The sequence below is a fragment of the Arvicola amphibius genome, chromosome 9, assembly GCF_903992535.2.
Source record: "Arvicola amphibius chromosome 9, mArvAmp1.2, whole genome shotgun sequence".
Taxonomy (NCBI): domain Eukaryota; kingdom Metazoa; phylum Chordata; class Mammalia; order Rodentia; family Cricetidae; genus Arvicola; species Arvicola amphibius.
The window spans coordinates 59,920,174-59,933,937 of record NC_052055.2 but is presented as its reverse complement, the minus strand read 5'-3'; the positions used below and the strand labels follow the sequence as shown (position 1 = coordinate 59,933,937).

General features: G+C 47.7%; 1 protein-coding gene across 1 annotated transcript in view; it reads right to left on the bottom strand.

Annotated features, from left to right (window-relative positions):
- Slc4a8 (solute carrier family 4 member 8) overlaps positions 1-13,764 on the bottom strand; it is a 45,132-nt gene that overhangs the window by 27,571 nt on the left and 3,797 nt on the right. The window contains exons 2-8 of the mRNA XM_038342104.2: positions 10,215-10,364; positions 9,396-9,531; positions 8,440-8,600; positions 3,532-3,720; positions 2,560-2,651; positions 1,454-1,611; positions 589-676 (exon numbers count right to left, since the gene is read on the bottom strand). Of these exons, the coding sequence (XP_038198032.2) occupies positions 589-676; positions 1,454-1,611; positions 2,560-2,651; positions 3,532-3,720; positions 8,440-8,600; positions 9,396-9,531; positions 10,215-10,335 (945 nt within the window). The 5' untranslated portion in view covers positions 10,336-10,364. The remainder of the gene's footprint in view (positions 1-588; positions 677-1,453; positions 1,612-2,559; positions 2,652-3,531; positions 3,721-8,439; positions 8,601-9,395; positions 9,532-10,214; positions 10,365-13,764) is intronic.

The window sequence follows — 13,764 nt, the reverse complement described above, 5'->3', positions numbered from 1 at the left end:
AGATCACAGGTGGACTTAGCACACAGGCGTGCGCCTTGCACACCCACTGCACAGCAGCCCTCCCCAGCTGCTGAGCAGTGGTGACACCTCCACACGACACTGCCTGAGGGCAAGGCCTGACCTTATGCAAACCTCTCTTTCCAGGGAACAGGAGCATTTCTTTCTACAAATAACTTCAACATATTTAATTAACTATATTCTCATGAGCTCCATTAAATATGAGTTGACACATTTTACTTGGCAATAATAATTCTCTCAGAAAATGATGTCTTTGCATCTTGGATTATTTAAAAAAGGGAGAGTTAAGTGGCCATAGTGGTACATGCTTATAATCCCAGCACTGGGTGTTCAAGGCCAACCTGGGCCACGTGCTAAGAACCTGTCCATAGACAAACAAGCAATGGAACTGCAAGAAAAGTCTCCCAAAGGGCGTAGTTCTCTCGAATGGCTCCTAGAGAAGTCCCCGATGCTTCCCAACAGATGCTGTCACAGTCCTCATCTTGTCCCCAACAACGCACACAGCTTCCGCAACAGAGAAATGCTCACTATTTACGAGATGAGTGGGTGGAAGGCAGAAGTGGTGTGTACCTCATCCGTCATGATGGTGGCCATGGATCTGCCAATCTCATGGTACTGCTGACCTTTTCCTACTGGGCCCAGTAAGATAAATAGAAATCTGCCAAAACACACAAAAGAGGGAGCTACATAAATAAAGAAGGAGAAGCTACATCTTATCCACTCTAAATAGCAAACCTTGCCCGGACTACCACACAGAGACCATCACCGCCTTCAAGAAAACATCAGCCTGCTATGGCCAGGCATCATTCAGAGCTATTAACAAGACATCATTCAATAACGTGGCTGGCTGGGCTTCTCAGCGTTACCATAGACACAATTCCTAGCTATAGAAAGGATGTTTTTTCAAAACACTGCAGCGCTGTGTAAATTCAAGGTTATTTAATCCCCATCCATTGTTCTAATGAGAAAATGACAGAGTGAGGGAAGTTGAAATGACCAAGTCCTGGGGAGGAGCGCGAATTGTGTTCTGGACAGCTGTGCACTCTCTATACTTAGTGGGGCTCTGAATAACCACGTCACCACCTTGGGGCACACAAATAGCCAAGTCCTGCCAGCACTGTGGAAGACATCAGTACCTTTGCCTGGAGACAGTTCCCTGGAGACCGAGGCCTCCTGGTGTGACAGTCCAGTGGCCCCTGCTGTGCTCTTTCCCTGTTCCCCTGGGCTCCTCCTCTTCCAAGGCCAACTGTACTCATGGTCACAGCCTTAAAAGATAGAACTCACTCCCCCCACCCTCCATCCTCCCTTCATCCCCTTCATAGCTCACCAAGGAATTTTGAACGCTCTCTCCAAACGGCCCACCCTAACTTCTGGTACTAACTAGCTTCTAGCGCCAGTGTTCATAGTCGCTCAGCTCCGGGCAGAACCCAGGTACCTTGTTGGGATGGGCACTTCCGTCAGGCCCGAGAGGAGCACAGCTGGGGAGAGCCTCACAAAGGCGACGATGGGACGGTCCAGAGTGTCCACCTCTCCAACCAAGACATTGGAGGCCTCTGCCCCAGTGGGAATTTTTTTCATGAAATGAAGGTCCACCTGAAAGTACACAGGAGTCTTTGAGAATTTAGGAGCCATCGGCTTCGCTGGCGATCATTCTCTTCAAGTATCACTCAAGGTTACAGAAGAGTTCCTCACTGTTTTATTTGAACTTTATAAAAACCCTGGATGGAGGGATCATAGATCAGATCAGTCCCACTATATAAAAACAAAGTGTGGGGGGGAAGTGATTAAGATTCAGGGAGAGAAAGCTAACTAGAACTACGGAGCTTAGAATACAGGCACGAGCGTGCGCACACATACACACACATATTTATCACTTATATCACATATAAACTATATATAATTTAGTGTAGAGGTGTGGGTGTGTGTCTACACATGCTGCAGTCCATGTCTGGAAGCCAGAGAACACCTTGTGAAATCAGTTCTCCCACAACTGTGTGGGTTTCTGGACAGAATTCAGGCAGCAACACCTTTAGCCACTGAGCCACCTCAAGAATCAAAGTTTAACTACAAGAACTTTGATACCCCCCCCCCCCCCCGCACCATGCTCCTCTGGGAGGACGCATCTCAGGAGTTCTGGGTCATGTTATTTCTCCTTGCAATACTCGACTGTTGCATCAGATACAGCAGCCACAGCCCTCCAAGAAGAACCCAACATCAGGAGCTTTAGGAGGCAGCAGCAAAATACTGCAGTGACACCAGTGAGAAGGACTGCAGGGCATCAGGCCAGAGGGTCACTAATGAGCCGGGAGCCGGGTCAGCAGCCCTCAGCAGTAGTCAGTCTTCGCTGTGCTGAGCCGGCAGGCCGAGTGTGCAGAGGGAGATGACAAGGAAGATGGCGTCCCTTTCCACAGAAGCAGTGCTGCTCTTGGGGAAGGCTCATGAGCCCTCAGAGCTTACCAGATCCCAGAGAGATTCCAGAAGACCCTGGGCTCCACTACAGATAACCTTCGGTCTAGAAGTCAACCTGCCATGTCTCCTCACCTTGCTTAGATCCACAGGACTGTGCTCGCAATTCACTCCATTTTTCACCTCAAGACTCGTAGTTGGAGCAGACTGAGGAGAAACAGTCTGACCTATTTGGAGACAGTCAAACAGAATCTGCCAAGGGCTTGCCCCTCCTTCCCCTCTGACCCAGCCCGTCCATCACAGCCAGCTGTGACCTCTACAGGCTGGCAGGACTATGAAGCAGGGTTCATCACATCTGTCCCCACACTCAGTGCTAAGAAGGCAGAGGTCTAGTCCTCCATTACCTTCCTCTCTTCCTTTCTCTCTTAGGGGAGTCATCCTGACCCTCAGTGCGCGAGCACCTCTGCAGAGAGCTTGTCAAACAGCTTGCCAGCAAAGGTCTGCACTCTGACTTAGTAGAGGAGGAGATGCTACAGGTGAGGCCTTGCCCAGCCATGCATAGCAAGAGAAGCAGTTAACAGCTGGGAGAATTTGTGGCCCACTTGTGCCTGTGCACAGGCTCTGGACCTAAGCTAACTCACAGAAATCCCACTACAAATGGAAGGAAGGTCCTGCCATTGTCTTTATTAAGTGCAATGTGAAGACTGTCCAGGGCCATACACTCTGGAGGGTTTGGAGCCAAAGCGCAAGCCTGGAGGCCTGGCTAGACCATGGCAGTTTGTGTCTAAGCAGACTTTTGTTTAGCTGGACAAGGCCTCAGCTCACCTTCTCTGGCCCAGCTCCTCATCAATGTGAACATTCTCCCCAGAGCTATACCTACTCTGGAAGCACGTGGGGAACACATCCCTCACTGTGCAGACCCACCTTGAGTGCTGTCCAAGGTCACAGGGAGAAGGTGGCGTTTCCTAGTCACCCAGCTTACTATCCATCAAAGAGTCCAGGGGTCTAAGTGTTATAGCCTTTGCCCTCTAGTAATTCTGCATCGCCAACTGGTCCCCAAATGTGTTTTCAACAGAGAGAAACAAGAGACACCCCCCAAGTCCTTACCGTCTTTATCCATGGAATGTGGGTCCGATTGCTTCTTGCCAACCTCAGCAAAGGAGCGGACAATGGGAATGAGGTTGTTCCTCCGCCTCTCATTCTGATGGTGGTGTTTCTTGAGCAGGGCTTCCCGCACTTTAACCCTCATACTGTCATTCAGGTCACTGAACAGTTCTTGCTGGTCCAGTATCAGGTCTAGAAAAGAGACATTCACAGCAACACTCAGACGGAGAGTTCAGGAATCCAAAGGGAAGGGTATCAGGTGGCAGGGGAAGGGGCAAAAGGCAGAGATGAGCTGCTCTCCTAGGGTCACCAAGGTGGTTTCAGCTTCCTGTCTGAAGGAGCATTTAGGTTTTGTTGCTATGGAACACCGTCCTTTGCTTATTTAACAACGAGACAACAATGAGAACACATGGTTTAGGGACAGAGTGCCACTATGCTATATAGGCTGGCCATGAATTCCAGGGCTAATGTGACCCTTCTGCAAAAGTGGGGCTTACAGGAGCTGGAGAGATGGCAATAAAGGATAAAAACTCTGACTGCTCTTGCAAAGAACCTGGGTTCTATTCCCAGTACTCCCATGGTGGTCATAACCATCTGTAAATCCAGTTCTAGGAGACCCAACACCCTCTTACAGCTCCCAAGGGCACCAGGCATATGGTGTACATGCACACACGCAATCAAACTACTCACATGTATAAAATAAAATTAATTAATTAAAAAATTTTAAGGTAGGAAGTCAACACGGTGACTATGCCATTATGCTTAGCTCCAATCATTGCTTAGAGAATGAAGCCCTTGAGAATTTAATGCATGCCCAGAATTATACCATGGGATTTTCATCTGTTATCTGCCCAGTCCTCACTGAAACTCTACAAGTGGGCATTTTGATGACAATTCTTTTTTAATTCTCTTTTAAAATGTATTTATTTTTGTCTTTATTTATGTGTGTGTGTGTGCCCCATATGTGTGCAGATACCCATGAAGACTGGAAGAGAATCATCAGCTCCCCGTATCTGGAGTTACAAGGGGCCATGAGCCACACAGTGAGGTCCTGGGAACCAAACATGAGTCCTCTGTAGGAGGCACAAATGCTCTTAACTTCTGAGTCAGAGTTCTTCCAAACAAGGAAACCAAGGGACGGTCTTTACAAAAGTCCCCAAGCTCTCACATCTGCGAAGCCAAAGAGCAAGGGTTCGCATCCAGCACTGGCTGACTCAAGAGCCCATGATTCCCCTCTTGACTCTATTGTCTTCCTCCACGAGCCCAGCACTGCTGTAACTGTCAGGGATGCTGCAACCTTGAATTGCAGTGGCTACTTGAAAGTGCAGCCTAAAAAAGATGAAATTGGGGTTGGAGAGATGGTTCAGTGGTTTAGAGCATGGGCTGCTCTTTCAGAAGACATACATGCAGACAAAATATGAATATAAAATGAAATAATAAAGTTTAAAGATGTATTATTTAAATTAGTTAACTGCTAACTGAAGACAAACACTGGCATTTAAACTAACCAGCTTTGCAGAAGGTCTTACTTGGTTCTGTCATCAGGGCTCTAGATAAATGTCCAGAGCTTCAGGCCCTACACTCTATCTCTAGTTCCACTGCTTTTGACCCATCTGACTTTGGAATTACACGACTACTCTCTTCTCAGTCTCCCCTATACAGAGAGGACAGCGCTGATGTCTCCTCATGCTGATTGCTGCTGCAACGAGCTGTGAGCATCTGGTCTTCCTGCCTGTTCTTTGTGCTGGGAGCAGAGGGGTGAGCAATCAAGGCCGGAGTCCTGCAAATTTAGCCTTTATAATGATTATTTCTTCTCTCATATTACACTCATGCTTCAAAATCCTGCACTTCGAAAGAAGAAAATTCCATGAGGGCCCTCTTTTAGCTACTGTTTTTAGCTTTTCTCTTCCCACTTAAAATTCTCAAAAGAAAAAATCCTGCTTTAAGAATCACCTGCAGCTCCCTGCCGAGCACCAAAGGATCACGAAAATCCATGTCTGCTCTGGGCCTTTAGAACACGGCTCTGCCTATAACTCATTTCAGATTTCCGGCTTCAAAACTTATTGTTTGATTGGTTTTATTTTGAGACGAGATCTTGCTACAAGCCCAGAGTAGTCTTGAACTTGATCTACGTGCCTTACCCTCTGAGTGCTGGCATTCCAGGTGTTAGCCACCACACATGTGGACTTGGGTTGCAGCAGTCCTGGTGGCTAACACAGGCTTGGCAGCTGGCACTGGCTGTCCTCTCACCATCTGCAATCCTGAGCTCAGTCTCCAAGGGCAACTCGCTTCCACCAGCCTGCTTATGCCCCACGCAGTCATCCTCAGACAGATGGCGTCCTCACCGCCATTTCTAACTTCAATATTCTCAACTGCCCTGGAGACTGTGAGCACCAAATGCCATGAACCGGTGTGACCTATCTCAAGTCACATCAAAGCTCCGATCATGGGCAGACATCATCTGGATGTACCCACACCCTAAAACTTAGCAAGTACAAAATGAAACCCATCCTCTTTCCACCCACCAGACCTGCAGATTTTCTAGTCATCCAGCCACATGATAGAGTCCCTAACATTCTTCCCTTCCTGCCCAAAACAAGTCCATCAAGTGATTCCCACCCCTCTACCTCCTGAGCTGCGCTGGCAATCAGCCCTTGCTGTACGGCCCACTGAGGGGACCCTGGCCCACTGAGGGGACACTGGCCCACTGCAGCAGGTGGCTCTGCCAGCTCTTACCTTACTCCTCCAGCCCCTCTGCCTTGCTTAAAAACCTTTGGGCTGCATTCCTTAAGCTGCCACCAAGGTTTCTTCCCTTATTTTCCACCTCCTCCTCCTGAGGCTGACTCCAGAGTCCAGCTATCAGAAGCCCCCTTTGGCTCACCTAATTAACATGACCAATTAAAATTAAACACCTCACCCTAACACAGAGTTCCCCCATTTTACCATTACATGCCTATGTGCCACATCTGTCTCCTATCTGGAGGCAGTCCTTTGTTCCTCTGGGACAAACAGCCCTGCCCCCTTTCCCTAGTCAGCTCCCATTTCCCTCAGTCCTACCTCTGTCACCACAGTGTCCAGGCTCACTGTAACACAGACCCCTTCCCTCGTCTGCTTCCCCATCCCCCTCAGCCCTACCTCCATCAGCACCGCGTCCTAGCCCACTGTAACACGGACCCCCTTCTCTTCTCCTAAAATTCTACCTGCAAGGTCATCTGCTGCTTCTTTTTCTGCCTGAGTCAGACAGCGGCCCTTAACTTTTCTTCCACACTTATAAAAGATTGCCTTAGAAACAGGTGCTTGGATGTGGTTTATACTGAATCTGGGGTCTAGGAAAAAACAGCCCCTGTGCCGGGGGTGGTGGAGGGAAGGTCTCCTTCACCTGCAGTGGAACACCATCTCATCTGGTCGAATCCAACAACCTGGTTCATGCTCCCTTTAGCTCACCCTCTGTATTTCTTACAGCTAATTTGATCGAGTACTGCCCTGCCAAGACTTCTGCAGGGTCTCCTCATTCTTGATGATTATAATATCACTAACTCTCCGGGGCTCCTCCACTGAAAAACAGGGCACAAACTTTCTGGGGAACTTCACGGGCATTTAGACACATAGTCAGAAGTCGATGATATACAGTATACATACATACATACACACACACACACACACACACACACACACACACACACACACACACATATATATGTATTCCACTTGGAATACAGTCTAGGAGTGGAGTCGTGTGAAGGAAGATAAAAGGGCTCTGAGAAATCTCCCAGAAACCATGAGTGTTGGGACCTCAGTTTCTTCAAAAACACCCAACTGTTCTTGGAAGTGCTTTTGTGCCCCTTCCAAGTGTATTGATTGGATAGGAGTAAGTTTATTCTTTACGAATGGCTACTGTTTGTAAGAGGTGTATTGACTGGACAGGGGTGAGTCCACTCTTTCTGATTGGCTACTGTTTTTATAAGCCTCCACAGAAAACATGTTTTTGCCAGTTGTCAAGGGCAGCTTGCCCACTACCCGAGACTTGCCCGTGGAATTGTCTCCAGGGTGTAAACTGTACTTTTGGGCTCCATTCTCCCAGGTTCCACTATCTCTAGAGCAGTGAATGTGACTCTAACTCTGAACTCACTTTTTTTTTAAATTCTACTTCCCCCACAGTTGGTAGTACAACTGGGGCACCGCCTTCTAAAAGAGTTCACACAGGAGTCCGTCAGTACTGACCTCCATCCCCCGGGGGCCCCCAAAAGTCCGTAGAGAGGCATGATTATTTAGACACTTGGAATGAAGAAATATTTAACCTGTCCAGTAGAATGGAGTCAATCTGAGGGGAAGTGTTCCACATGCTATTTGGTAGTCTCCAAAGCTGTGCCCCAAACACAGTATCTTAAAGTCTGTTCACATCAGAAAACCCCAACAGACAGGTCTACCATGCATGCCGCGCTGAAGCATGGGTATGCTATGGTTTACGTTCCTGCACATCTGTTCTAGATGACATGTTTTATACTTTTAAATCTTTAATTTAATTTTCTTCTTGTAGTTAATATGATTGTCACAATTATTAGTGTACACGTGTGTGTGATGAAGGCGTGCGTCATGGGGTCTTCGTGGAGGACAGAGGACAACTTTCATAAGTCAGTTCTTCCACCATGAGTTCCTGGGTGGGACTCAAGTTGCCCAGCAAGTATGTTTGCTAACTAAGCCATCTAAGCAGCCCTTTAATTTTCTTTCTTTCTGACTTCATTGTTCTGTCTGTTTTGCTTAAAATAAAGTATCACTGTATAGTGCAGGCCTTGAACCCGTCATTATCCTGCTTCAGCCCTCCCAACTTCCAGGATTACCTGTGTGCACCAGAACACCTGCCTCTTATACTTTCTATTTATACAAAATGTCTCTGCCCTTTGTTAGCCTTACCTGAAATTTCTTCTATGCTGCTTGCACGCATGTCCAGGAGGACAGAGCCATTGATGAGGCAGCTCCTCAGCTCAAACAGACTGTGCAGAGAGAGGGTGGCCACGTAAGGCTTGCTCCAGCGCTCTCCCCCATCTTCAACATCCTCTTCAAACTTCAGCCACCTGCAAACATGGCCAATAATGAGATGCCACAGACAGAAGATGGTTTTTTCAAGAGGGCAAAATATCTGAATGGACATAGAAAACACTGGAACACCTGGTACAGACACAGAAAAACTGGAAAAGTTGTGGCACAGTGCAAATCTTTTTTTGTTTTGTTTTTTTGAGACAGGGTTTCTTTGTGTAACAGTCCTTGCTGTCCTGGAACTCACCTTGTGGACCAGGCTGGCATTGAACTCCTTTGCCTCTGTCTCCTGAGTGCTGGGACTAAAGGTGGGGATCACAAATGCCCAACCTTAATCCCATTTTTATTCAAAGACTAATCTAAAATTATAAACACATATATGTATAAGACCCTAAATGCCTTGTTTTCTCTTTGGGACAGTAGGGTTGAAGGTAACTGTCATTTTCTTCCTTTTGCTTATCTTCATTTAATTTAATTGTTTATAGTAAGCGTGACTTTTAAAAATTTAATCTGTATCATTTGGACATAGTGACAAAGCACATTAATAAAAAATAACATTTTTATCAGTGCTCGGTATGAATTTAGAAATCCAGAAGACAGAAACACGAAAGACTGACCGCCTTGTCACTTGGTATCAGCCAACTGGCCTGTTTAGTTCTCTCAGCCACTGGAAAATGTCCACAGTAGAGCATGCATCAATGCTAGCTACATCAGTGTGAGCAGGAGCCAGGCCTCCTAGCTACCACTTCAGCCATGAAGAGTCAGGGCAAGCAGGCCTGCCACCTGCTGAGAGATGTGCATCTGCCTGTCCCCGAGCTCCTTCAGGGCCTCACCTGGCTGTCTCCTTCCACTCGGCATCCTCTCCCTCTCTCAGACAGATCTCATCCAGCTCTGTGAACAGCTCATGAGGCACATGCTCCTCGTCGTCCTCAGTGCCCAGAATGAACTGAACACGCTGAGACGGGGTGTCTAGAAAACCGACAGAGAAAGGTCTGGATGTGTATCTAGCCTCCAAGTCAGAACGAAAATAGCATTCTGCCTCACAGCTTTGGGAATATATAGAAGATGTCCTGAATACAGATTTCAAAGTTCTTTTGTTCTTAGAGAAAAGGTTAAGTGTCAACATTTAAACCAGAGAGCAGAACTATAAACTAAGACCACTTGCAGAAGTCCCATAAGAACCTAGAAATCAGTTCAGTTCCCAGCACCCACACACCAGGTCACAACTGTCTAACTCCAGTCCCAGGGATATGACGCCCTCTTCTGGCCACCAAAGGCACCGGGCAAGCATGTGGCACATAAGCACAAATGCAGGCAAGACACCAAAACACATAAAAATAGATTTTTTTCTTTAGTTTTCTAGAGAGTGACTAATTTTAAATAGCAAAGGATTACTTATAGTGTTGACTGAGGAGTGGAAATGTCAATTTCAGGAAGACATTTTTAGTTCTTAGAAGCATTCCTTCTTCCTGGGACCCCTAGTCAAGGGCTAGAAAATCAAGGCCACCTGCCTATGCCTCCTGCATTCCCATGAATCACCACACCACCCTATCATAGACACTGGTCCTCTATCCCCATGGGGTTACCCTCCTCTTCCCAGGGTGTTACCTCCCCTCTCCTCAGAGTGCTACCCCTTCTCCCCAAGGTATTACCATGGGCCAAAGCTTCCAGGACCTCTTCACTCTGGCTGGTTCCTTTGCCCCGTGCTCCGCGTCTCCGGTGCTTCTGGCCATGAGTGCGGTGGTGCCGATGGCCCTGCCTGCCCAGTGGCATCCGAACCCCCACATACAGAGTTCTATGACCTGGATGAAAGCAGAAGACCTATGGTGAGAATGCCTTTCACAAAAGGAGTCTAGCATAATTAAGAGGAAAAACATCATGGGTTTTTGTACCAGGCCCTTCTGGAATGATTAAACATCACAGACTCCAGGACTAAAGACAGCAATCACAGACTTGGCAGTGTCTTCCTCTGTCCTGCACATGGCTATAAACCTCACAAGGATGTGTGGCAATCAAATGAAGAACACTTGAGACTGAAGGACATGTGAAGGGCACAGCAGGTCACATATTAGAGCACGGGAATGCAGCTCAGCAGCTGGATGCCTTGGTGTGTGCAAGGCTCTGGAAGGGAGGGTGGGGGGAGGAGGAATAGGAAGGGAAGGAGGGGATATGACTTACAAACTATGGATATATGTTACTTTTTGCTATTACAAGAACAAAGGGGGTGATTTTAAAGAGACAATTCCTGTATGGGAACTGTGGCCGGTTTTGGCAGGAAGTGCTTACGCATGGTCAAGGCCCCAGTCAGCCCAGCTGGGCTTAAAGCTCCCTTTCAGCACTGGATGTCTGAGGATGAACAAGCCTCTCTTGACTCAGCTTCTACACGGAACGCTGGCACTCCATCTTTTTAACTCACGGGGTTATCAAGAGCAGCAAATAAGATTAGGCACAGAAACTGCTCAAGGTCATGCCCAGCACCACAGGCCATACCACCTAGACTGCTACAGATGGACCTTCTAACTCAGAGGGAGCAAGGCTGGGTTTAGAGACACTAAAGACGGTCACAGAGTGGAGGACACGGAAGTAAGTGACCAGACAGCAGTCCTTTCTTGCCCCTTCTCCTGGTCCCCACTCCTCCCACACCCCCTCTTTGGTTTTCATCCTCTACCTGACTTCCTGCCAAGCCTGGAGCCCAGAATCAGAAGCTTCAGGGCTGTTCCCAAGCCTTATACTCACAACATGTCTGTGTCCACACTGTTCCCATGGCTCTTGGCATCTTCAGCTGGTGTCTTTGAATCCTCTCTATACCCATTCCTTCCCTTTGACTCCTTGTTTCTTGCCTTACTGCGAAGACGCAGGGCATTTCATGGCAGCTCCAATCATCACAGTCTGGCTCCTCTGCTGGGCTCAGGAGCTCTCCATCCCATGCCTCCCACTCCCCTGTCCCTCTGCCCAGTATGGCTACCCTCACTCTCTCCTCTATCCAGTCTTTCCATGGCTGACCTTCGAAGACTCCCACTGGCTGCTCCCCACGTTTCCCCCTCTCCTTCCTTTCCCACAAAGAATCATGACTGGCCTCACTCCCCCCCCCGCCGCCCCGGGCAAGTTCCAGTTCCATGGCCTCTGACTGTGGCTCCTGTCCCTGCCCTCTACTAAAGCTGTATGCAGTAAGGACATCAGATGGCACTTAGTCACCAAAGCCCTGTCACAGCACATCTGACAGTTCCACAGACTCTGTGGTGAGCCCGGCATACATCCGGGGATCCAGATGTCCATCTTCTTTGTTGTTCTGGGTTCCTTGCACTCTCATGCCGCTGCCTCCAGACACCTTCAGATGTCACACAACCCAAATAGGGTGACTCTGGACCCTTGCTCTCTCCTCTTTTTTCAGTGGGACCCATTCTTTGGATTTCAAATTCACTTCTACACGTGACTCTCGTAGCCCCTGGTTTTGAATCTTTAGGTTTATTCCAGCTTGGCCTACAGGTTGGTTTTATACAATTCTGCCTCAGTGTGTGCTACCATACAGCTTCAAATCTTTTATGTTTAATGACTGAGCCATCTCTCAAGTGTTTTTTTTTTTTTTTTTGCCACCAATGCCTGGCCAGCTTCAAATCTCTATTTACAGCAGTGGTTCTCAACCTTCCTAATGCTGAGACCCTTTAGTACAGTTCCCAAACCATGAAATTATTTTTGTTGCTACTTCATAACTGTAAATTTGGTACAGTTACAAATCATAATGTAAATATCTGTGTTTTCTGATGGCTACATGACCCCTGTAAAAAAATTGTCTGATCCCAAAAGGGATCATGAACCATAGGTTGAGAACCACTGACCTATAGTGATTAACATGCTCCAAAAAAATTTAAAATTCTCTCCCTTTGAAAGTCAAGCTCATTGCCGATGTGGTATCTCACACCAAGAATCCTAGCACACAAAAGCATGAAAACGGTTGGCTAAACCTTGGAAGTCAATCTGGGACACATAGCGAGTGAGACTAGCCTAGACAAGAGGGAGGCCCTGTCTCAAAACAAACAAACAAACAAACAAACAAACAAAAACCCCTCAAACTGAGATGAGGCTCCACGTTTATGTTCACAGCACCACCGCTGTGTGGATCCCATGGTGGCGGGGAGGTGGCTCAGCCCTGAGCCCCTCTTGTTGCTCTTGCAGAGGCCCTGGGTTTCCCAGCAGCTCCACTGTGGCTCACAACTGCAATTCCAGTTCTAGAAGAGCTCACGGCCTATGCTGGCCTCCATGGCATTGCATACACAGGATGCACTGATAAACATACAGGCAAACACACGATCCACTGATAAACATACAGGCAAACACACGATCCAATGATAAACATACAGGCAAACACCCATACATAAAACAAAGTAATTTTCCTCAGCGTTACCTTAGATTCCCAGCTCCACCCCGCTGTCCCCTTCATTGTGGGTCCTTGTAGACATACAAGCCACAGTCCTCTATGGGTGATGAAAGCTCTAAACAAAACTCTGACCCCCAACCAAAAGAGAACAAGCACACTTTTTATCTGCTTAGACCTCAGACCATTCCCTAATTGGTTGATACCCAAAAGGCTATTGGCTGAATGAATTCCCACAACAGGTCCTATAGATCAGGAACGTCAAGCTATTGGCTGCTCCTGCTCTGACGAAGCAGGGTCTCTTCCCTGCCCCCCACACTAACTGAACGTTACAGAGTTGTTCTCCTGGTTACAGGCATACAGTCCATCCTGTGTGTCCAGGACCCCTGTGCTCGGTTCTCATCCTATTCTTTGGATATTCTTTCCTTTGGGTCAAGTTTTACATAGTTAACATGGGAATAAATGACCCCTAAAAAACCAGGTCATCATCTCAACAGAGGAAAAAGGGTAGCCCTACCTCTGGCACAGAACGAACATTCTGGAGAAGAATACTCGTGCACGCCTTTGTACCTTCACCAGCACCCAATGGATGGTCTCAGTGCCCTCTGCCTTCCACAGCTGCTGCATCCACAGCGGTTTATTCTCTCTCTACCTGGGCCAGGCTGCTCTTCCTCAAGTGAGCTGGCACTGTCTGCACATGTACTCACCAAATTCTCGGCAAATTCATCTGCATCCTTGGTATTGTTTCTAATCTCCCAGGTGAGATGTGAGGTCACCTTCCTCCAAGCCACCCAGAGCCCCAGCTAAAGCTTTTCTCATGCCTTTTTTCT